The 24567-nt window shown below is 37.2% G+C and overlaps 1 protein-coding gene across 2 annotated transcripts in view; it reads right to left on the bottom strand.

Annotated features, from left to right (window-relative positions):
* Nucleotides 1-2183: 2183 nt before the first annotated feature.
* Nucleotides 2184-24567, bottom strand: part of col5a1 (procollagen, type V, alpha 1) — a 98682-nt gene continuing 76298 nt past the window's right edge. The window contains exons 35-66 of one of the 2 annotated variants that reach the window (XM_079847936.1): nucleotides 24356-24400; nucleotides 24206-24259; nucleotides 24064-24117; nucleotides 23929-23982; nucleotides 22218-22325; nucleotides 22006-22095; nucleotides 21029-21082; nucleotides 19979-20086; nucleotides 19776-19883; nucleotides 18479-18532; nucleotides 18176-18229; nucleotides 17976-18083; nucleotides 16840-16893; nucleotides 16635-16742; nucleotides 13111-13164; nucleotides 12893-13000; nucleotides 12552-12605; nucleotides 12410-12463; nucleotides 12246-12299; nucleotides 12026-12079; nucleotides 11827-11934; nucleotides 11015-11068; nucleotides 10870-10923; nucleotides 10566-10673; nucleotides 10415-10468; nucleotides 10081-10116; nucleotides 9886-9939; nucleotides 8259-8520; nucleotides 7551-7663; nucleotides 5775-5843; nucleotides 2670-2903; nucleotides 2184-2573 (exon numbers count right to left, since the gene is read on the bottom strand). In XM_079847936.1, coding sequence (XP_079704062.1) covers nucleotides 2427-2573; nucleotides 2670-2903; nucleotides 5775-5843; nucleotides 7551-7663; nucleotides 8259-8520; nucleotides 9886-9939; nucleotides 10081-10116; nucleotides 10415-10468; nucleotides 10566-10673; nucleotides 10870-10923; nucleotides 11015-11068; nucleotides 11827-11934; nucleotides 12026-12079; nucleotides 12246-12299; nucleotides 12410-12463; nucleotides 12552-12605; nucleotides 12893-13000; nucleotides 13111-13164; nucleotides 16635-16742; nucleotides 16840-16893; nucleotides 17976-18083; nucleotides 18176-18229; nucleotides 18479-18532; nucleotides 19776-19883; nucleotides 19979-20086; nucleotides 21029-21082; nucleotides 22006-22095; nucleotides 22218-22325; nucleotides 23929-23982; nucleotides 24064-24117; nucleotides 24206-24259; nucleotides 24356-24400 — 2724 coding nt within the window. In that variant the 3' untranslated portion in view covers nucleotides 2184-2426. Of the gene's footprint in view, nucleotides 2574-2669; nucleotides 2904-5652; nucleotides 5722-5774; nucleotides 5844-7550; nucleotides 7664-8258; nucleotides 8521-9885; nucleotides 9940-10080; nucleotides 10117-10414; nucleotides 10469-10565; nucleotides 10674-10869; nucleotides 10924-11014; nucleotides 11069-11826; nucleotides 11935-12025; nucleotides 12080-12245; nucleotides 12300-12409; nucleotides 12464-12551; nucleotides 12606-12892; nucleotides 13001-13110; nucleotides 13165-16634; nucleotides 16743-16839; nucleotides 16894-17975; nucleotides 18084-18175; nucleotides 18230-18478; nucleotides 18533-19775; nucleotides 19884-19978; nucleotides 20087-21028; nucleotides 21083-22005; nucleotides 22096-22217; nucleotides 22326-23928; nucleotides 23983-24063; nucleotides 24118-24205; nucleotides 24260-24355; nucleotides 24401-24567 lie in introns of both variants that reach the window. The other variant, XM_079847937.1, reaches the window with a different exon arrangement.

Below are 24567 nucleotides of genomic sequence, written 5' to 3'. Positions count from 1 at the left end.
TTAACATTTATTATTTTTTTTAAATAATACAATAAATATACTACAAAGGAACATGGGCTTTGGTAGAGAGTTACAACAAACATCGCTCTCTCTCCATTTCACAATGAAGGACAGGCCTGTTTTCATCGGAGCGCTGTGAGGATGTATCATACCGCTGATAAAAGAAATTGTGGCTGTGGGAAGAAACATCAAAAGAAAGCTTAACAATTTCATGCATACAGGAAAGTTTTAATGCTTCAAAAGACATACAAGGGTGGGTGGACACAGTAAACTTGAATTTATTGACACAAAACCAATACCTCTTCTATCTGCTCGTACACAGGTTTGACACGACCGCAAAAAAACAAACAAACAAATAAACAAACATTACAAAGACAAAACAACAAAACAGAATAAACTTTATTGGCAGCATTACTGCTGGTTTTGAAATATACAGAAGAATTGGTTGAAATTCGTTTCGTTTCGTACTATTAAAATTGTGTCAAAACTGCATATTCCATGTTGAATCCTCTTAAAAGAAACAGTTCAAGTCATATTTAATCAAAAATTGGAGAGCAAGATTTTGCAGTAGCAGGTCTAGTGGTCAAAAGCGGAACAAAAGGGTGCAGGAAAATGTCTAGTGGCAAAAGATGATAGATGAATAACAAGATGGCTCTAGTCATCGACAACAAATCTTCACAATTCTGACGGGTGAAGAAGGAATATATGCTAGCGAATGTACAACCACACAAGACAATCTGATTCTTGGTCTCTTAAATTAAGAGAAATCTCTTTGGAAGGAAAGCTGAGTTAACTATTCATTCCTCTAAGCGTTTTGGTTAAAATATTCACAGAACCCTCCAAAAATATCTAATCAAAAGGTCCCAAGCTAATTCTCCAGAGCGGTTTCAAATGCTAAGACTTTAAGGGTGTGAATAGGCGTTTCATTTCCAATGCTTTCAAGCTAACTAGAGTAACACTTTACATTACAGGGTCCATGTTACACAACAGCATTAACAGTAATTGTGCTCCAATTAACCAAGTTCTTAATGTAAATGGACTGTGCTATGAACACTGTGATGCAAAGTGTGAACTAAAGCCTTTGGAAGACCATCGATTATCTCCATATGTAGCAATCTGGACATTGTCAGATGTGCTGAGGAATGATAACAGAAGAAAAATGTGTTCTCATCTATAAATGAATATGATTTTATGGCATGCATAAAAGTACTTGGCCACCTCGGGAAGCAAAGCTAGGACTTTGACAGAGGACGTGGAACCACTTGGGCATCACCGCAGAGCCGTTTTCAGTTACAACAAACAATTACAAGAAAAAAAGGTATATATTGGTAGCACCACAGACAGAAGGAAATAGCACCTAGTTTACTGATATTGTGTTTCCTCAGTGTGACGGTGTGCTCTTCTGATACAGGGAAGCACAGATTCATGAACATCAGATCAGAGATTCCCCTCATGCACACGGGTCGCAAACTCACAGACCCCCGGAAGCCAGTTCAACATGACAGGTAGCAAATTAATGCTCACATTACGGATGTTTCTTACTTTTATTGTCATTTTGTTGTTTAAATTACAAAAAGATGTTGTTCACATCTGCAATAAGACATTTTGTCGCTGTTGCTTTTTTGTCGTACTTTAATCATTTCCTTTATTTCTTTACTTCAGGTTCACTGGAAATTTCCTCAGGCTCTTTTTTGGTTTTGGGAGGGTTCAGTTATTTATTTGTTTGTGATTTAAAAAAAAAAAAAAAAAAATCCAATAACCAGCAGCTCTGTCCTTATCGCTCAATGGGTTCACATGCATGTTTTGAAGCCAGAACCAAAACAAACACTTCACCAGAAAAAAAATATACAGAAAGTACTTACAAACATAGAAAAAAAAAATATTTATATATATTTATATATATAATTACCATTCCAGGGAATGGAAGACAAGTATGCACAAAAAAACATAAAGCTTAGAAGTGTGAAATTGGAACAACATAAAACCCAAGCAAACAAACCGACTGAAAAGATTTCTCGTATGAAAATGCCGAACCGGACGTGCGCAGCGCTACGGGTCCATGAGCAAGCGGGAAATAAAAAAGATGGATCTAATCTGTCTATACAGCCTGTGGGAGGGGCAAAGAGTCAGACGAGCGTAAAGTGGGCGGGGCTGGGAGAGACATGAGCAATGACCTCATCCAGTTTCAAAACTTGCATGTGATGCAGAGGGTACACTGAGGTTAAAAAGGTTGCTCTGTTATAAGAACCCATTGTTTAGACATCCATTCTTTCTTCAAATTTCTTTTATCCTTACTTTGGTATCTGTTGGGTTTGTTTGGAAACACAAAACTTTACAAATAAGTCATCCTATTTCTTTCTTGTGTTTTGTTTTTGTTTTTCGGAGAAAATGAATATGTTTTGTTCGCGTGTGCTCGCTGAGCAGTCTTAGCCGATGAAGCAGGCCGGTCCGACCTCAAAGCCGAACTTCTGCGTTGCTCCGCCGAAATCGTTAAACATAATGTCAACAAACGGTACCTGCTCCACTTTTGGTGTGTTGATCTCAAGAATAGTCTTTTCATAGCCCTTTTTCAACTGCGGGAGGAAAGAAATGGAGCATTACGAACATCGCTTAAGTTATGAGAGACTTCAAACTTGCAAAAAAAAAAACAACGTATTCCTGGTTCTTACCGCGCAGCCGTCGACGGCGGCTCTGATGTACGGGTTGTTATCGTAAGACATTTCCTCATCGTTGGAGCCCAGGAATCGGATGGCTTTATCGTAATTGTCCAAATCCTGGTCGTGCCAAGCCACTGACTGGTAACAGTTGTAGGTCAGGTTCTGTCGAGCCGTGGCGCTGAGTAAACGCAGGAATGTCATCTGCACCACTCCGATCGGATTGCCCTCCGCATCCACGTACGAGAGCTGCACAGAGAAACAGACAACAATGCGTTCTAGATAACGGCTGGACCAACGCCCCCTAGAGGATCTGCTGAAAACTACACATCACACCCCTCCGGTCCAATGGTACTTTATGGTCACTGACTACTTGTGTTGGGGACTGTTACTTTTAAAAGTAATGTGTTACAATATTGAGTTACTCTCTGAAAAAGTAACTAATTGAGTTACTTAGTAACTTTTTATGGAAAGTAATGAGTTACATTACTTTTCAGTTACTTTTTTTTAGTTACGTTTTTGTTTTTTTATTAACAAAAAGTTATATTTTTGGCAAATGTAAAGGCCTTTTCACACCAGAAGTGAAATGAATAAGTCATGTTCACATTTAGTCTAGAAATACAATACCCATCATGTTTACACAGCGCACACAACGCCTTATTCACGATTTCGCTCAACATGACGACAGGAGGTGTCAGTCATTACATGGGAAAACAAAGTAACTTACAACAACTCAGATATTTTGTTGTAGGTTTAAAAGTAATGCATTACTTTACTAGTTACTTGAGAAAAAGTAATCTGATTATGTAACTTCCATTACTTCTAATGCTTTACCCCCAACACTGCGGACTACTGTTTAAGATTTGGGTATAAAAGTCTACAATGGCTAAAAAAAGAAACAAACTTCTTGTTTAAGGAATATTTCAGATTAAGAAAAAAAAAAAAAAAAAGGTAAGATATATTCTCTAAAAAAAAAATATTTTTGATCTCTATATTACAGTTTTGCTTCAAGTAAATTTATCTTGTTTAAAATATTTTGTAAATACTTTTACTGAAAAACAAGATAAAAAGAATTTGTGAAATTATTGTCAAGCTTTCCTTTTCAATAAATGCTTATCTATAACCATTATGTATTTATGTATACTCTACCATTCAAAAGTTTGGGGTCATCAAGAGTGCATTTATTTGATCAAAAATACAGTAAAAACAGTATTATTTTTTAAATATTATTACAACTTTACAAAAAATTATATTTAAATATATGTTAAAATGTAATTTATTCCTGTGATCAAAGCTGAATTTTCAGCATCATTCCTCCAGTCTTCAGTGTCACATGATCCTTCAGAAATCATTCTAATATGCTGGTTTGCTGCTCAACAAACATTTCACAACAAAGAGTTGTGCTGCTTCATGTTTTTGTAGAAACTGACTTTTTTCAGGATACTTTGATGAACAAAGTTCAAAAGAACAACATTTATTTGTCACTTTTTATCAATTGAATGCATCCTCGCTAAATAACTGCCTCATATACACGTTTATCTGTGGTTAAAACTTTTAACTTTGATCCTCAGTCAGGTAAGAGCACAAAACTCTTTTCCCAGTACAGATATGCTCTGCATGTATTAAACACCGAAATTCATTTACACATTCAAACATGGATTTTAAACTCATTTTGTTACAGACTCCAGTGAAAAATATCACTAATATATTCAAATGAGTTGTTCTGGTTTATATGCAAATTCTCCCCTTGTGGTGTGATGCAACATTTGCATTACGGAAAATATGCAAATGTTTTGTTTTCATTCTTGAATATACCAACCCATGTTTAGAAGAAAACTCCATCTCCTCTGATCCACAAACACACACACATGTCTGACTGAGAGAGCGAGCGCATGCTCCATGCACACACACACACATGATATACTTACGATTAGGAACTCCGCTCACACACTCATATGCATTGACCTTCCATGCATGCATGCAACCCACCAAGAACACCTGCCCATGACCACATTACCTCATGATCACAGCTGCATGTCAACTGAGACTGAACCCAGAAGCTCAGTGAAGTGACTGAGATCCACCACAGACACAAAGGATCTGTTCCAAACGCCAGTGAACAGCTTACTATCTAGTATCTACCTTCTAAGGCAGCAGCTTATATGAAATAGATCCTCATAGTGACGGATTTGAAATGCTCTTCCTCGGCAGCACATAAAATATAATCAAAATAATCACATGAAGCATAACACAAGAGCTGCTTCCGAAATGGCATACTCTCTTGAGTGGGTTTTTATTTTTAAGTAATTACTTTACAACCGCTAAAAAAGTATGTTCTATGAATGTGTATAGTATGAATGTAATCTGGACGTACTACATTCGCCATGTTGTCATTATCATGTGACCTACCAGTGTAGGTTACGCCTCTTCACTGCCATTCACGAATCCTAAATTATATTTATAGTCAACATTTCCCTCGTATCTATTTGCTGCTTTCGACTGAGCTCATCTAAATGCTTTCAGTGATCATCTTCTCCACAAAAGGTGCGTGAAGTTCTATAACAAGGTATCTTGTATGGAAGATATTTGACACAACCTTTGTTATCGTCGTGAAGGTGAGTATCTTACTAGCGTTTGAAGCAGATCTATGATCATGTTAACTGACTCAGTCACTTCAAGGTGATTTTCTCAAACTTACAGGAACAGAAGACAGGATGGATTCCACCAGTCAGACCTTTCACATACAAATCTGTAAATCTAAGGTTAGCTTGGGTTTAACATTTTTTTTGGGTCAACAGACTGACTGATGTCTCCGCCTACAGCCCTCAGATTACCCATAAGTCTGTGCAAAGACTTTTTGCTTCTGTTCTGATGATGACCATGCTCGTCCATGAAGAGACCCGAGAAGCATGCAGAAGCACGGGCCTTCAAAAGACCGATCGCCCAGGATCCCTGGACCCTCGGCACCGGGCCCCTTCTCTCATGCATTCCTACTTACCATTGACCCTCTCTTGTAGCGACTATACCATGTGCCTGGACTGTCTTTGGGCCAGCGAGCCATTTTGCTCTGTAAAATAGGAGACTGTTTCAGGAGGACAAAAAAAGAGGAGTCACTCTTACCAGTTTACCACGTTTGAATTCACTGAACCACGACCCTGGATTCTCCTTCACCCAAGAGGTGAGTCTGGCCTGAGAGAAAGAGAGAGTTAGCTGGAGTCAATACTGAAGAGAATAAGAGAGTAGAAGAGAGCCAATGGGAATCTGTTTTTCAGTGTAGTTGTCAATCTGTCCGAGGCAGGAGCTTTCACATGTTCTCTCATCCAGTTTGCACAATGTTGTAACTATCATGCCGATGTAGAGGAATGTCTCTGGCCATTGTGTTGTAAATTAACACATTATTCCAACAGCCATACAACTAATACAATGCAAATAATTCTATACACAACTATAATCTAATCTAATATATAATCATACATATCGTTTGCTGAGCAAACAAAAAAAGTGACACAAAAATCTTTAAAAAACTTAATATAATTTTAATATAATATAAAAAAAATTGCTGAGAAAACTAAAGTGAGTTAAAAACCTAAATACATGTTTAAAAAAATTATATAATAATAATGTAATTTTACATTATTTATGAATTTATCTTGTGGAGTAAAAATGTCTTAAAAACCTACAAAATATGTTTTAAAAATAATAATATAATTTTGTTTTTATGAACATTATGTACACAGTAAACAAAAATGCCTCGGAAAATTTAAAAACCTAACAAATTGTTTAAAATGTTTAATAATTTAATTTAATTGTGTAAAATATTTTTGCTAAAAAGCTAAATATATATAAACCTAAATAATTTTTTTCAAGATACATTTTCACATCCAGTGTTAAGGGGGTCATAACATTCATGTACAATAATAACAATATAATTTGAATTTTATGAAATAATTCTAATAAATTAACTTAATTATATAAAATATTTTGCTGAACAAAAAACAATTTGAGTAAAAACCTAATAAAATAGTTATTTTTTAAAAAAAATTCTTTCAGGATGAATTTTCATATCGATTGTAATGGGGGTCATTCACAACCATTTATATGAGGCAAATTACACTTGCTCTTTTGTTAAGTGAACAAAAAATAACCTAAAACTTGGCCCCAAAAGATGATGCATCTAGTGTGAAGAGGTCCATCAAAATACAAAGGTTGGTTTGAATGAATAGCTTGCCAAGGCAAATATTTGTGCTCAGGGAGAAAAGGCCTGAGGAGGTTATTGTCTGTTGTTGGCTGCATCTGCTGGAGTGAAGCACTGAAGTTAGTTCTGTTGTTTGTTTGTGAGAGTCACCTTCACACCCCACTGAGTGATTCTCCATCAGTGACTCTGATTCACAGACTCATTAAGGCAAGTAACTCATCACACTTCTGTGCAGAATCTAATACAGAATAAATCTTCAGTTGAGTTGCTCGTGCAGACCTTATTCAGTTTGATGTGAACAGAAAATACAGTCTGTGAAAGAAAGTACAGGCCGTTCAATCTGTCATTATGATGTGACGGGTACATCTTCCCATAGATTTTCAGTGGACAAAAAAACAGCAAATCCGGTGAAAATCAGATGTGACCTTAAGCCAGTGTGACATATTGAACAGACTGTACGTCTATTCCTCTCAGCATGCTAAGCTGAACAATTTCTCTCAAGAGGTTTTTCAGGAATCCATGGACTATACTTGAAATGTGAGTTGAATTTAGTGTTCATCTTAATTTTGATATGTGATACTTTTAAAAGTGTTGTTGTGCATTGTGATTCTGACATCAAAACTGTTCTACCCTAGATCTGGACTGTTGGGAAGTCGTCCAAAAGTGTTTCGTTTTGTGGCTGTCAGGAGAACATTTCTTACCCCTTCACTCTTTTTCTCGGGGAAGATGCAACTCTCGCCACCCGCTGTGAAGTTACAGTACACTTTGAAAGAGTCTCTGGAGCAGCCCTGGTTTGGATCAATCCAGTATTCGCCTGAAAAGAGAGGAAGAAGGCCGATCCATCATAAGCTAAATGCATTATGTTTGAAAAGTTCATAAAGAGATCGTAAAACTAATCCATATGAATTGAGCGGTTTAGTCCAAATTTTCTGAAGAGACTCGATCGAACATATGATGAACAGACTGAATTTGGGCTTTTATTCACATATAAAAATTCATCAACTCACACATCAGTTGTGGTAAATGGTAGCTCAAGCAGGTTCGCTTGACTTGACAGGTGAGAACCAATGAGGTTCATTCTCGTGTTACGCTGCACGTTTGAGCTTCTGCAATGAGGTTTTTTCTCGTGAGTCAAGCAGGTTCGGTTGACCTTCAGTTTATGGTCACTGATCAATGTTTAGTAAATGTGAGTAAAATATTAGATTAATCATATAAAGCAATCAAGTCTCTTCAGAAAATTTGGAATATTGAAAATTTCAGCATCAAAGTGGTAGTTGCGTAGCTGATGAAGATAATTGTAATTAAATAGAAAAATGTAAACTTTAACTTTGTTACCATATCTATACTGCTAGATTTTTGTATGTGTGTGTGTGTGTTTGAGAGAGAGAGAAAGAGAGAGAGAGAAATACCATCTGGGAAATCCGGGTGGCACAGCTGTAGGTCTTTGCAGGTGCGGGCGGGGTTACTCTGTGTGCCCAGCGGATGTTTCATCTGTTCAATCTCCAGTTTGAGAGAGTTCAGAGAGCCGAATATCTCCTCCATGCCGTCCTCATAGTCTTTGTAGTTGGCATCTGCAGCGTCGTCCATCATCTGGCTGGCATCAATGTTCCTCTTTGCCCGTTTCGGGCTGGACTGGATGGGCAGAGGGTGGATGACATCACCAGGTGGACCCTAGATGAGAAGACAACCGTTAATAATCACGTCATGCCTTAAAGCATTAGGAAAATATTAAGAGTATAGGTTTAAAATTCACAATGTTTGGTTGGTTGCTAAGGTGTTCTGAGTGACAGATAGGATCTTCTGGGTGGTTTCCAGTGTGTTGGGTGGTTACTAGGATGTTTATGGGACATTTCAGATAGTTGCTAGGGTTTTGCTAAGTGGTTTTTAGGCTTCTACTAAATTTTTGGAAAATGTGGTGGTGCTTACCCATATAAAATTCACCATCTCAATGTTTGGGTGGTTACTAGGGTGTTGTTAGGCATTTGCTAAGGTGTTATAAGTAGTTGCTAGGGTTTTCTGGGTGGCAGCTAGAGCGTTCTAATTTGTTGCTAGGGTATTGCTAGGATATTTTGGATGGTTCCCAGGGATTTGCTTGGTTGTGTAAAATTTGTTACGACAATGTTTGGGTGGTTACTAGGGTGTTGTTAAGCAGTTGCTAAGGTGTTCTGAGTGACTGCTAAGAACTTCTGGGTGGTCGCTAGTGGTTTTTTTTTTTTTTTGCAATGTGGTTGCTAGGCCGCTACTAAATTGTTGGAAAATATGAGTGTTGCTTGCTTGTGCAAAATTCACAACATTTGGGTGGTTACTAGGGTGTTGTTAGGCAGTTTGCTAAGGTGTTCTGAATAGCTTCTAGGATGTTCTAAGTGGCTGCCAGGCCGTTACTTCATTTGTTGGAAAACATGAGTAGTGCTTGACCGTGCAAATGTTTTAGTGGTTGGTAGGATGTGACTTTGTGCTTTCTAAGGTGTTCAGGGTGTTTGAGAAGCCATCACTAGGCAGTAACTAGGGTTTGGGGTGTTTTCTATGGCTTTTCTGGAAAGTTTGCAAGTTGGTTGCCAGGGCATCACATTCTTCACTCTTCTAATTGTTTCCTGTTTCCTTATTTCTGACTCTACAAATAAATGTGGCAAAAAGCCCAGTAATAAAAACTACAGTAATAAACCTTTAAAAAAAAAAAAAATATATATGATAATACAGTACATCTAAAAATTAGAACTTTACACTGACATTAACTGAACACTTGCATTTCTCTCTGTGACCTGAAGCTGTTGTACTCAGTGTGTGGAAACAGAAACCAATACAATTTCTAGATATGTAATATCAGGTTTTCTCAAGGAAGCAATAACCACAGAATCTCTCAGAGGAATATTAACAGATTCGGTTTACACAACGTAATAGACCTCAATTATACTTATGTAACATCTACTGCAAAATCATCTGTTAAATTATCCCGTTATCTCACAGTGGAATAACCTGTTTATGTGTTTAGTTTGCCTTGTTTTATAGTTCAATTTTGTGTTGAACCTAGTTACGTACAGGAGCTCCAGGAGGTCCCGGGACTCCAGTTTCACCCTTCGGGCCAGTCTGACCCTATAGAGACAGAACCAGAAATAGGTTTAGCCAAAGGGATGCTAAACAAATCAGAGCTAATTAAAGATGATAAATGAATATTCTAATTAAAATACAAATTAAATTAACAGGAATATTTAAATAAGAACACGAATAACTTACAGATGATCCTTTAGCACCTTTAGGACCAGGAGGACCCTGAACAGAAGTGAAATACAAATATAAATCACAATGAAGAATTTATTCAATTTTATATATGAAATAATAACATCTAACCAAAATGGTTTTTTAGATGATGCCACAGGAGAACCGTTTAAAATGATTTTATTCTACAGTCTCCAAACAATAATTTAATAAACATTTTCAATCTCCTAAAAACCATATTTAACTCAAAAGGCAAAAATGGTTCTTGATAAGACAAAAGTTCTATGCTGAACCTAAGAACCTTTATTATTTCCTTTAGTGTACATCATAAAAGTTTTCAAAGAAATGTTACCGGGTGACCAGGGGGTCCAATGGGTCCAATAGGTCCAGAGGGACCTGCAATACCCTGTAGAAAAATACACAGATTTTAAAGACTGCCTTACGAAAATACAGAAAGGTTATATTAGTTTTTATTGCTGTATGTGTGTAAACGTTTTCCATACATTGTCTCCTTTAAGTCCTGAAGTTCCCTGTGGACCCGGCAGCCCTCTGTCTCCCTTCTCTCCCTGTTCTCCTGGAGGTCCAATAAGTCCAATGAGACCAGGATGACCCTGAAACAACCCAAATGAATTTCTAAACTCAGCTGTAATGAACATATTCATAATCAATTACGCCAGCTAGAGTTCAAATGACATATAAAGTCATTACTACAGCTTTGTTCCAGAAAGCTGTCTAGTCAGCTACCTACCTAGATAGCATGAAAGTCCAGTAAATTAGGAGTGTCAAAGATGAATTTGCTTCTCTCACCTTTTCACCTTTAATACCAGTATCTCCCTTCAGTCCAGGCAGGCCAGGAGGACCCTGAGAGCGAGAGAAAGAGAAGAGAGTGAGTACTGTGGATTGTCATTTGGACTGTAATGAACTCATTCCCAGACGAATAACATGTTGGTACCATCGGTCCAGGGGGTCCATCAGGTCCAGGAGCACCAGGCAGTCCTTGTTCTCCCTACATCAGAACCAAGCAGATCAATTTATTAACACCAAATCAGAATCACTGCCATAGACAGAACTGAATATGAGGTATGGTGTTATATATTAGAAGCTGAAAGGATGATTCTTACTCAAATTGTCAGTATTATTTCAACAGAAAATCGAAAGAGAAAAAAATATAGCATAAATTAAAATACTAGCATGTATTATATATATATATATATATATATATATATATATATATATATATATATATATATATATATATATATATATATGATGAAAACAAAAGTTTCAGTTGTTCAATGATATTTTGGAGCATTAATATAAATTTCATGTTACGGTAATGAGGAAAATGACGGATAAAATGCTTAACTGATGGTCTTAAAAATAGGTTTCATCCATTAATACTACAAATATTAAATAATACATAATAAATTGGAAAATGTATACATTTAATGAGAAAATTGAGGAGAAAGAGCTTCATTGATCTTTAAAATAAAACTTAATTGATGTTTAATTTATTATTAAGTCATTTTTGTTGCATTATAGAAATACGCAAGTTATTTTTTTTAAATCTTAAATCTTTTATAATGTTAAAAGAAAAATCTTAAATCATTGGCTCCCGTTTCTTTGTGCACAATATATATTTGTTTTGATTTTGTAGTGAAATATTAACCCGGGTATGTCATTAACAGGTGTGATTCACCAAATAGGCTACTTTTAACATGAAATCTGACATGAGCTGTGTATGGCTGGTCCATTATCACTCACCACTGGTCCAGGCACACCTCTCAGACCCTCAGGACCAGGTTTTCCTGGGCTTCCCTGAGGGCCAACTGGACCCGTCTTACCAGCTGGACCCTCCAGACCAGATTCACCCTGATTCAGAGACACAAAACCATTGAAACCAATGCAGTACGGTTTTTGAGACTGACTGTAATAGAAGTGCATGCAAGTGTGTGCATGTTACCTTGGCACCCTTCTCTCCCTGTCTTCCTTCAGGTCCAGCAGGTCCATGAGGTCCCTAAAGAAAAATCCATATATCCATATATTATTGAAAACTATATTAATATTAATAGTAATATTAATATATGTGGGTAGTCAGAGATATTTTTGGCTCCAGGTGTGATAAAAAGTGAATTTTGCACTCACGTTCAATGCATTTAAATGATGTCTAAAGCATTACTCACTCTCTTTCCTGGAGGGCCAGTAGGGCCAGTTTCACCAGTAGGTCCAGGGGATCCCTGTTATAAACAAATAAACAGCATCATAAAAGCAGCAATCATTATAAAACACACATATGCATGCAGTCGACACCAGAGATGACACATTTTTGTGCTTAAAGCATACTCACTGGCTGACCAGACTCTCCATCGTCACCCTTATCACCTGGAGCACCATCCAAACCCTGTAGGAGGAAGAAAAAGTGGTCACTTCCTGGAAACAACCTGAAAATGTCTTTGTAACAACTACATTCAAACATTAATAGTACTTACAGATGGACCTGGCTCTCCAGGAGGACCGGGATCACCGGGGAAACCACTTGGACCCTGGAAATCAAACCAAAACATTTTAATAGTTTTATATTTGATCAAAAATGTGGTAATTGCATGGTCTTATAAGTGTGTTTTGCTTAACAGTAAGGCACAATAAGCCATGCTTATTGACCAATCAGCAAGCAGAACCTATAATGCACTCTTAAAAATAAAGGCATCAATGGTTCCATGAAGAACCTTTAACATCCAAGGACCCTTTCAATTGCACAAAATAATTTTTTAAAGAGTGTATGTTTCAGACACAAAATTAAGCATCAGATGTGAGCACGGTGGGAACTTACAGGACTTCCTTTAGGACCATCATCTCCTGGTGGTCCTTTTGGTCCGGGGGGACCAGCAGAACCAGCGGGTCCGGACTCTCCCTTTTCTCCTCGCTCTCCTCTTGGACCCTAAAACACACACAAGGTATGAAATATGCGCGTGTTATTCAGAGACTTTCAGCAGTGATGTTTTAGAGTTTTGCATATGTGAGTTTGTTTGTAAGTGTTTTTTGCCGTACTGGAGGGCCGACGTCTCCCTGTGGGCCTGGTTCTCCTGCTTCACCAGAGTCTCCCTACAGAAAAAGAGAGAGATGTTAGTAAAACATGGTATCCCACACTATTTTTCTCCCAAACACTACAGAGATTTTCTCCACTGGACAGAAGAGCACGTCAGCATCATTATTCACTGTCTCGTCAGCAAATCTGCTTTCCTCCTCAGAACGGCATATTCTAGCATGAAAATATGTGCAACATCAATATTAAGACAAACGAATGACCTTGACGATGACCACTTCCATCAGCTATCAGATGAGAATGAAAATCATAATATATCCAGACAGTTTTGAATGAAGCGATGACACTCTGAGTGTTGATAACAAGACTTGCACATTTTCTGAAGAGATGAGTGTTGATGCAGGTGCAAAACTAACTGCCATGATGCTAAGGTGTTGTGGGTGGTTGCTAAGGTGTTATGAGTGTTTTTTAGGTTGCTAGGTAGTTCCTTACTTGACTAAAGGCCCTTGCACGCTGTCTGAAATTCGCATCCGAAATGTTCGCACGTAAAAAAAAAAAAAAACGACCTCACGTGTTTTGACATTTCAAGGCCACCGAATCACGAATATGGAAAAACGCATGCGAAAATTTCCGCCTCAGTGTGCAAGGACCTTAAGTCAAAAGAGCCTAATCACAAGTTTATGTAATATTCTGGTGTCCATATATGACCCTGGTCCCTCCTTCAATGTAAATCTATGTGATATTTAAACTATTTTATTTCATTGTTTAATTTTGCTTGATATCGATAAGCTGATAATTATTTTTATGGTATGACTGACAACCTGTATAAATAAATAAAAAATAAATAGAAATGACCAAAATGAAAATTCTACACTATTATGTTTAAATAAAATAAATAACTGAAAATAAATAAATAAATGGCTGATATAAATTTTTTATATTATTTTGTCTAAAAAAAATCTACACTATTATGTCTAAATAAATAAATAACTGAAAATAAATAACTAAATGGATCAAATTAAAATTCTATACTATTTTGTCTAAATAAATAAACTGAAATTAAAATTCGATACTGTCTAAATAAAAATAAATGAATAAAACAAACAAATGTAAAATTCTATACTATTGTTATAATGCTACAAGTGAATATTACGGATCGCAACATTATAGTGTAACTGTACAGTATGAAATATTAACTTTGAGATTTGTTAAAGGAAGGTTACATTTACCAGTGTTAATAAATGATATGGGCTTTTAAAGATTACCTTTAAGTGGGCATTAGATAATGGCAAATGTACTATAAAGGTAATACTAAAGGTGCACTATAAGGGAAATGAGCATGCACAATTAAATATCCAATCGACTGATACCAAACAATTCAAAGAGCAATAATAGTGATGCTTGTTAGCAAAACACTAATAAACTCTGTATCAAAACAGTCAAATTGTGACATTAAACATTAAAAAAACATCCAACCTTCCCTTCAAATGCTGCTATGAAAGAACTACATGTTTAACCGGTGTGTGTGTGTGTGTGTGTGTGTGTGTGTGTCTGCCACAGGATTAAGAGTCTCTCAGACTGCTGAACTGCATCATTCATGTGTGTGTGTGTGTGTGTGTGTGTCAGATTGTGGTATCTCTCTCTCTCTCTCTGTAGTGGGATAAGAGGTCTGTCAGAGTGAAGTGCCGAGGTAAATCTTCCCAGACTAACACCAAACAGCCTTGTCTCCAGCCCTCATTCTATCATCTTTATCTGTTTTCTTTGAGTCCTCCCTTCAGCTGTGTTTTTCTGGGTCATTTCTCTGGGCAAAACTCCTCTCTAAGCAGAACTGAAATGGGTCCTTGGTTCTGCGGCAGAACCATAGTGCTGAAGTGCCATATTAAACAATATTGGCAGTGGAAGGTGCTGAGGTGATCGAGCGCAGTCATGCGAGTCTGTTCGCTCAGAAAGATACAACACTCAGCTCTCACGGTCACACTCAATAAACACACAAACACTCTCACTGCGCAAACACAGCCTGAACTCCAGAAAAATAGTACATGGCATAATCAGAATGCTCTTTTGTAAAGTAAAAACTTAAAAAAAAGTGAGGAAACCCGTTGCCTTAAAAGTATTACATAAACCATGCATAATTGAAAAAATTAAGTTATGTGAACTTGACAATTCCACGTAACTTAATTTTTTCAATTACGCATGAAGTTTATTTACTTAATAATTTTAAGGCAACGGGTTTCCTCACTTTTTTTTAAGTTGAGTCAACTGATCACTTTTTACAGTGTACTTATTGAATTTATGCCATAATATCGTACTTTTTCCAGGTAAGTAAAGCATGTTTAATTATTTAATGAAGAAAACAATCTCTTCCTTTCTCTCGTCACACATGACAGGGCTCAAAATTTGGTTTTTGCCACTAAAAATGGCGACTAAATTGAGAAACTTCACCGGCCATGAATATTGTTTTACATTATTTTGCATTACTTTGTTAAAAATGTCTCATTTTAATGACAATTGAATTACTTATCTGCTGTCACAAAAACACCATAATTGTGAATTTCAGTAATGTATTTTCAGTAATAATAATAATTACTATTATAGAATTAACAAAGCTATCAATACATCTACATGTTCTACTGTGTAGTGTTTGCTTACAATTTAAATTAAATTAAATTGAATTAACAACTTCTTGTTTAACCACTGCTTACAAATTAAATGTACTTTAATTATTATATACTAGACACACAGATTTATTATTATTATTAATAAATCACTCTAATTAGAATAAACAAATCTATCAATACATTTCCTTGTTGTATAGTCCCAAATTACACTTTAAATTATATTATTGTTATATACTAGATAAACATATTTGTTATTATTATTATTATTATTATTATTATTATTATTATTATTATTATTATTAAATCACTCTAATTAGAATGAACAAATCTGCTGATAAATCAACATGGTTTATAGCCATTGCTTAACAAGTAAAATTAAATGATACTCTTTGAAAAATTATATATTATTATTATTATTATTACTAATAAATAACTTTGATTAGAACAAACAAAGCTGTCTGTACATCAGTCTATACATACTGTACATCTATACAGGGTATCATCATTGCATACAAACTAAACTGTATGACAGATAACGGTTCAGCTAGTGTTGCTGGTCATGCTGCTCAAACGACCCGTGTCTCAGAAATGTAGGGTTACCGTTTTTGGGGATATCAACCTATGAATGGCTTACTTATAGTTAATTTTACACATTAAACTACACAGAATCAATCTGAACCTCACAGACACACAAGCAAACACATCCACAGGAAACACTTCAGTCACCTTCTCCAGAGAGACCTGCAAATCCTGAACTGACAGAGCATGACAGCAACTTTATAACACACACACACACACACACACACACAGTGGGATCATTACTGAGTCTGACACATCCCTCAGATCATTAAGGCCGTCAGTTTCTAATTAAAATCTAATTAAAGAGTGTTTTGAGCATGATGCTTCTTCACCTTCTCTCCCACTGATCCTGGGTTTCCGATACCTCCCGGAGGTCCCTGTGGTCCGTCAGCTCCTGGGGGTCCGGAGGGGCCTCTGGGGCCCGGTGGACCGGGTGGACCCTGAGAGAAAAGTCAAGAAAATACAATGAGAAAACTCTGTTTCTATTAAATTAAATTTACATTTCATCAAGATGATTTTATAGATGTGGAATTGTACCATTTGACCGACATCACCAGTCTCTCCTTTCTCACCATGGGGTCCAGGCAAGCCCTGCACACAATCACAAACCAGTTACAACCAGGCAATCCATTCGCAAACCTTCCTTTTTTCCAAAAGGTGTTGTTATGGCACATGTAATTCGGATCCAGGGGGGCTATTAGAGTTTTGTTCGTTATGTTCCCACAATCAGCCAGTAATTGCGAAAAATCCAAGCATTGGATCAGAGTTGTCGTTCTTTATGACGTTGACCATCGTTCATTTTAAACTGTGATTTCTTTTTCCATTACATGAAAAAACTTTCCGAATAAAGCTTGCTTGTTTGAGCAGTTTTCATCAACACTAGATGCAATTTAAGCAATTACATGGAGTTTTATATGGCAGTGTGCTTCACAACTGAGCAGGATATTTGGTTTATTTCCTCCATAAATTTATATCTACTGTTAGAATGAACATCTGTATACTAAATACAAATACTTGTGCATCTTTTGACTTAGCATCTTATGCGTGGATTATTCGGTTTGAAAAACATCAGCATGCTAAACTTTATTTTAAGAAAAACACACAAAAAACAAATCGTTAACCGTTTGCCTCTGTTACACATTTCTCCAGTCTTGTAATGCCAATTTTTATGACATGACTGATTTCTTATCATTTGTATTTCATCTATTGTCTCATCACATAACGACCAAAAAAGCGTGTGCTTTCTGATTTTAACGTGATGATATACTACAATGAACTGCATTTAAAATAATTTCTTCCAAAATGACCAGGTACATCATTGAGCGAACCGAATCGCGCCAACATTTTATTTGACGTATTGAAAAGAGAGTTCTCTGCGCTTCTGTAATCCACAAACAATCCGGTGCAACCAGGGCAGGACAAAACAATTCAAACAAAAGGAATCGCCGGTGCAGCACAGATGTCTACTGATTAAAATATTTATTTAAGGTGCATAACAATAAATGACTAACGTTTCGATGTGGTTACATCTTCATCAGAGTCCTTCATTTTATTTGACGTACTTAGAGTTACCGCTGTTAATTGTGCGCTATACGACCCATAAAGTGTATTAGAAAAATATGTTTATTTCATGTTGACTTTAAACAAGCAGAAAACAAACTCAGCCATCTAACCTGAAGGCCGACAGGTCCGGGTGGTCCTGGGAAGCCTCGTGAGCCCTCATCTCCCTTCTGTCCAAATAGACCCTGCTGACCTCTGGGACCTTGCTCTCCATCAGCACCCTGCAGGGAGGAAGTGACATCACTAACACTGCTTATACAGCAGCAAGACATACAACATACAGTATGAGACATGGATATTTCAGAGTACTTACAGAAGGACCTGGCTGACCACTAGGACCTTGGGGACCGGTAGGCCCTGGAGGACCCTGAAGAACGGAAGAAAGAGCGAGAGAAAGGGGAAAAAAAGAAATGAGAAGAAAGACAGAAATAAGCAAGCTAATTGATTTCCATAACATCTATACTCATCACTGCACAGTGGTAATAACAGAACGAATGGTCGTCATTGGAGAACGACACAAACAAACAGACGAGTCCAAACAGGGAATCGTTGAATAAATGATTTGTTCAGTCTGAATTGTAATGTAAATGTAAACAGTGAATTCGGAGTGACTCACCTGTTCGCCCTTGTCACCTTTGCCTCCCTTCTGTCCTGGTTCTCCGATCTCGCCCTGTCACAATAAAGCAGCATTTACATATGCAAATATCTGCAAATTGGTCACATGATACAAATACAATATCTGTTGTTCTTGGAGATGTCTGTCTAACATATTATATTGTGGACGATAGTGCAATAATGGTATCAGATGGTGATACCATGGTATTTTATGATCATCATATTCACGATGTACAGCTGAATTTTCAGCATCATTCCTCCAGTCTTCAGTGTCACATGATCCTTCAGAAATCATTCTAATGTGCTGATTTGCTGCTCAAGAAACAGTTCTAATTATTGCAACAAGAAATGCTGCTGTGCTTAATATTTTTGTGGAAACAGTGATACATGTTTAAATACATTTTGATGAATAGAAAGTTTAAAAGAGCAGCATCTTTTTGAAATAAAAATCTTTTGCAACATTATAAATGTCTTTGATGTCACATTTAATCAATTTAGTGAATTCATGCCAAATAAAAGTATTAATATCTTTCAAAACAAATATCGTACAACTTTTAAACAGCAAAGCATTCATGGCAATCCAAGGATAATCAAATAATGCAATGATACTATCATTGTATATGTAGAAAAAAAAGATTTACATGGTACATGCCAAAAAACATATACCGTCCATTTTTGTTTGTGAAGACTTTAGGAAACTAACTTTATCCCTGACTATATTTCCCAGGAGGCTTTGCACCTGTCACACATGGCAGAGCTGACACACACATCCTTCAAATATATTGCTCACACCTTAAAACTGCCAATGCTAACACATGTTGGTGTCACACACACCTACACAAACCCCAAATCTGTGTGTGTAGGTGTGTGTGAGCGTGTCATGGTGATGTCATTTCCTTTACACATTCACCTAAGTGCTAAATCAGATAATTTACAATAAGGCTAACCGCAAATTTTCTTCCCTAACCGTCCATCCATTCATTAAAAGAAAATATTGATCTGACAGCTGAGTAGTTTGATCTGTAAGTGTGTGTGTGTGTGTGTGTGTGTGTGTGTGTGTGTGTGTGTGTGTGTGTGTGTGTGTGTGTGTGTGTGTGTGTGTGTGTGTGTGTGTGTGTGTGTGTGTGTGTGTGTGTGTGATGTGACCTTCACTTCTCCTCATCCTGATCTAATCATCTAGCAAACCCACCAGATTCAACCATGATCATCAATTACATGCCCATGTCTCTCTATCTTTAATTCATTTCTCTTCTCAAACTTCCTTCCGTAACTTTCTAACACTTCACTTTCTTCGGTACCTTATCACCATCCTCTCCCGGGGGTCCGATGGGTCCAGCCGGGCCTGGAAGCCCCACAGGTCCCTGAATACCATCTCTACCAGCTGGGCCTTGAGGTCCTTTCTCACCCTAATATGAGCGAGAGAGAGAGAGAGGATATAGTGAATATTGTAACCATATGACAGTGCAATGGGATCATAAATGAAGATCAAACGTGTACTCACAGGTCCACCTTTCTCTCCAGCGGGGCCCGGGGGTCCTTGAGGTCCAGGTCGGCCCGGGAGGCCGGTAGGACCAGCTGGGCCAGCAGGACCACGTTCACCAGGAGAACCCTATGAATGTCAATATGACATTTCATAACCAATGTACATGCAGCGACTACCATTAGCTAGTATGATGTTTGATTAATTATGCATTTGTTCGTGGAGAAATTCATATGGAGGCGTAGACAGCCGGCATTGCACATATAAAAAAAACAAGCTATGATTTTTAATGCAGAAATAAGCACTGCATTTGCAAGTTATTGATTATATAACTTGTCTATGCAGTATTATATAAGATAACTGTAAAATCTGAGTATTAAAAAATGCTGGAGTCAAGACTGCATGAAAAGAGAAGAGGTGAATAGCAAACCTTTTGATAATCCATAATCATCTATGATTTATAAATATACACTAGTCAAACATTTGGACACAACTTCTTATTTGACTTTTTTTCTTTATTTATACTATTTTCCACATTTTATTTTAATAGTTAATAATAATAATAAATATATAATAAACATGAAATTAAATATAAAATTTTATATAAATACTTGAGCTTCTTCTTTCAAAGTTTGGGGCCTGTAAGATATTTTAATGTTTTTGAAACAAGCCTCTTATGTTCACCAAAGCTGAATACATTAAAAACAGTAGAAATGTAGAAAAAAAATATATATATATATTTTAAGAGAATCGTAAATGATCCCGGACTTTTGAATGGTAGTGTATGTTGGACCCTTGTTGATGCTTTTTCTACACTTTCCACTCTAAAACATGAAATAAATAGTATACAAAACTAATTTATATATAAATAAACTGATTCAGAAATTGAGTCCAATTGCTTGACTGGTACTGTAGATATAAATCAATATCATATTCTCTGAATCACTATACTCACTGAAAAGCCAGTTTGTGGAGCAAAAGGATAAAAGAGAAAGACAAAACAAGGTAAACAAGCAAACAACAAAGCGTTTGGAGAAAAGACAGACAAAAAGACAGACAATGTCTACTTACAGCAGGTCCAGGTGGCCCTGGAGGTCCTTCACTTCCTTTCAAGCCAGCTGATCCCTGCAAACAGACACATAAACTGCTGAACGTACACAAACACATCCATGCGCTCCTGCACGACATGTTTGAAGGTTAGAGACACAGGGGATGTTCTATTTATACTGAACAACAAACTAAAAAGCTCAGAGTTAAAAACAAAACATGAAAAGAGAGATACTTGCCTGTGCAAAACTTAAGGGCGAGTAACACAAAGTTTAAAGGCAGGGTAGCTGATTTGTTCTAGAAACATCTTTTGTTATGCTGGTTCACAAGTCTCTTCACATCCTGATAGCAATCACTAAGTTATGGTCTAAATGTTTTTGTATAATCGTCTGTGGAAGGCGTACGACCATAAAATGTTCACCCAATCATTGCATTCGATACGATGTCCTACCTGTCAGTCAGCGTATGTCTCGCGCAGACATCACGCGTCACTAACGCGTTTCATGCTATGCAGAGTTAGACAGACGTCAGTCACCGAGCAGCGCAACCGAAACAGCAGACGCCTCCTGAACCAAAACAACCAGCTTATGCTGCGTTCAGGCCATAACTACTGTCATTTGGAAGAGATGGAAACCCGTGACTTCATACTCTGAGAGGTTTGTGACTCAAATGTATGCGTTTCAATGGCAACACTATCAGTGGCGAAATGAATCTGCAGCAGTCAGGTGGTACAGGTCAGGGCTCTTTGGGTTGTTTATGTTCATTATTATTGTAATGTTATGTGCTTTGAGACATGAGGTAGTTTAACGCCGTCTCTTGTGACGCTTTGCAATCTCTGCTGTACGCATTTATGTGTTTTGAAGGAGACGTCGCTTTAGAGATGCTCTAAAGGAAGGGTGGGATCTTATGCTTTCAAAGCTAGCTTGCTATTGCTAGCCGCTCTGAAAATTGCCTACCCTACCTTTAACACTTAGGGTTATGGGATTGTTCTTGATACTCACCACAGGGCCTGGTAAACCTCTCTCGCCTGGGAACCCTCTGAGTCCTGGAGGTCCGTCTTTACCGGTTGGCCCTGCTGGACCTGGATCTCCCTGTGAACACAAAGAACCAGATATGATGTTGTAAACCACTTCTAACCAATAGATACGGTGGTGTATTCCTGTGCATTTGTAATTGTTTTGTTCGTAAATGCTGAAGTGTAAATTTGTTGCACCTTCGCTCCCTCTTTCCCCGCAGATCCAGGTAGACCCTGTTCACCGGGTGGTCCTGGGGGTCCAGGGTGACCTCGCTCTCCCATTGGTCCTGTCTCGCCTGTTGGTCCCTGAGCAAAAAGAGAGATGTATTATGGGTAAGGTATTGGGGTAGATGAATCTTGGAATCAATTCAAATGATGATTCGTAAATGAATCGATTCTATTCAAAAGCAATTTGAAGATTCAGAATGATTTAATTTACCACAACAAAGCACGATTCATTATTTCAAAAGCCATACGATACATTTTTTTATCAATGCTTTGAGAAAACAATGATCTGTTGTATTAGTTATTTCATATTTCAAAAAGTGTTTCACTATATAATCCAGGAAAGCAATCAAAAAGTCTGGAAAACATAATAAAGATGCTACAGGTGTTTCTAAAAGATAAGTGGATATGCAAATTATGCAACATGAAGAATGAAAGAAAATCAGATTATATGCTTCAATTTGCATGGCAGAGCATGTGCACTTGTATATCTATATGTGTGTGTGGCCCAGTTTAAACCTGTGCCCACCTCAACATTTGCATAAAAAGTAGAATATCATGATTGCTTATGAATAATTCATTACCCAGCCAGCGCCAACATCTAACTGCATCAACAACAGCATGTCAGGTGACAAAGCACAGACAGGCCAACAAAGGCCCATATGTAGCCTAATGGAGCCATTATGATTCCCCAGTGACAAACTTAGGACACCTTTAAGATAATCTAATGACCGAGTGATGGTGACAGCCTCATGAATATGTATCGCATGTCTTTGGCCTCAGCCTATGGTACTGATGCAGGGAAAACAGATGGATGTGTGGAGTGTGCTGTTTTCTAAGCCAAATGCTTTATAATGTTTTATTCTTCTGTGGATCGTAGACGCAGCCCCAGAGTCTAGTGCGTCTGATGCCTCCAGAGCATTAAAGATACAATAGAGTGTAGAAGCATCTTAAATATGCTTAAAAACAGCTAAAATTAGCATAGCCCTGGAAAGCAGATTTTACATTTCCTGAGGGGCTCTGCCTCGTACCAGAGTATTGCTCTGTGGTTGCTAGGGAGATCTGTTTTGTTGATAGGTGTTTGCTTCAAAAGATTGTGGTTCTGGATGAATGAAGTGTTATTTATATACTATTATAGTATGTATTGATCATTTAAATGGGATTTTATTTTAATACTTTCAGATTGCATTTCAAGCTTTATTTTAATTACTGATAAAGATTTTTGACAGTTTTAGATTTAGTAAGCAATATTAACACTTTTATTGTCATATTTCACCCCAACATCAAAATAAAAAATAAAAAATATTAATTTGCATAAATAAAATTTGACTTTTGAACAATTCTTTTGCATTGCTATATTATTTTCATGACAATTGGACTCCTTTTCCCCCCAGCCTACTGTCATTATTCTCAATTCTAATACAGTAACTAAAATAATCTGGTGTCGATAGAAATATATGTTTTTAGTATTTTAGAAAATACAAATAATGCCACAATGGTAAAAAACAGGCTTAATTTTCCTTATACAATTTTATTTTTATTTTTTTCACCCTCAGTTTTTACATTCGTTTTACTAACCCGTTTAAATGGAATCTTATTAGTGGCGCTATTCTGGATTTCTAGAATCATTCAGAAAATTCAAACTTGTCACAATAATGACATCAGCATTCTGTGTTCCTCTTACCTGAGGTCCGACTACACCTGGGGGTCCGGGAGGTCCGGTTTTACCTTGGAAACCCTGTGAGAAGAAAACATAAGTGAGTTTATTTCTATAAGTGTGTGAGCGAAAGTGTTTGTGGTAATTTCAGACGCCACTCACAGTCTCTCCTCTCTGGCCAGGGTGTCCGGGCAGTCCGTCCTTTCCGGGAGGTCCCTGAAAACAAGAAAGAGAGAAGGAATCAGGACAAATGATTGGAAAGAGGTATTTCGATAGTTATATCTATAGTGTTAACTTCACATACAGGTGGACCCTTAGGGCCGGGGAATCCAGCAGGTCCCTGTGGTCCCAGTAAACCCTGTAAAACAGCACAGAAACGGAAGGTAAATCTCTTTCCGAAGCAATATCCAATAATCAATACTTTGGAAGGATTCAATTGTTATTAATACCGTACCCGTTCACCGGGTGGTCCTGGGGGGCCATCGCTTCCTGAATTGCCCTGTGGAGGCGGGTGGAGAAGCAAATGAGTAAAGGACGGAGACGGAGGGAAATATAACAGAACAGTTTTAATATTTCAGTTTGTAAATGCAGTATAAAATGACCATGCAAATGTGATCAATTATTTATAAAGTAAAATCTATGCTTATTGCCCGAAGTAATGAGTGC

The sequence above is a fragment of the Squalius cephalus genome, assembly GCF_949319135.1.
Source record: "Squalius cephalus genome assembly, chromosome: 17".
In the NCBI taxonomy this organism is placed as follows: Eukaryota; Metazoa; Chordata; class Actinopteri; order Cypriniformes; family Leuciscidae; genus Squalius; species Squalius cephalus.
Note: the sequence above shows the minus strand (reverse complement) of the source record. Positions and strands in the feature narration are given on the sequence as shown.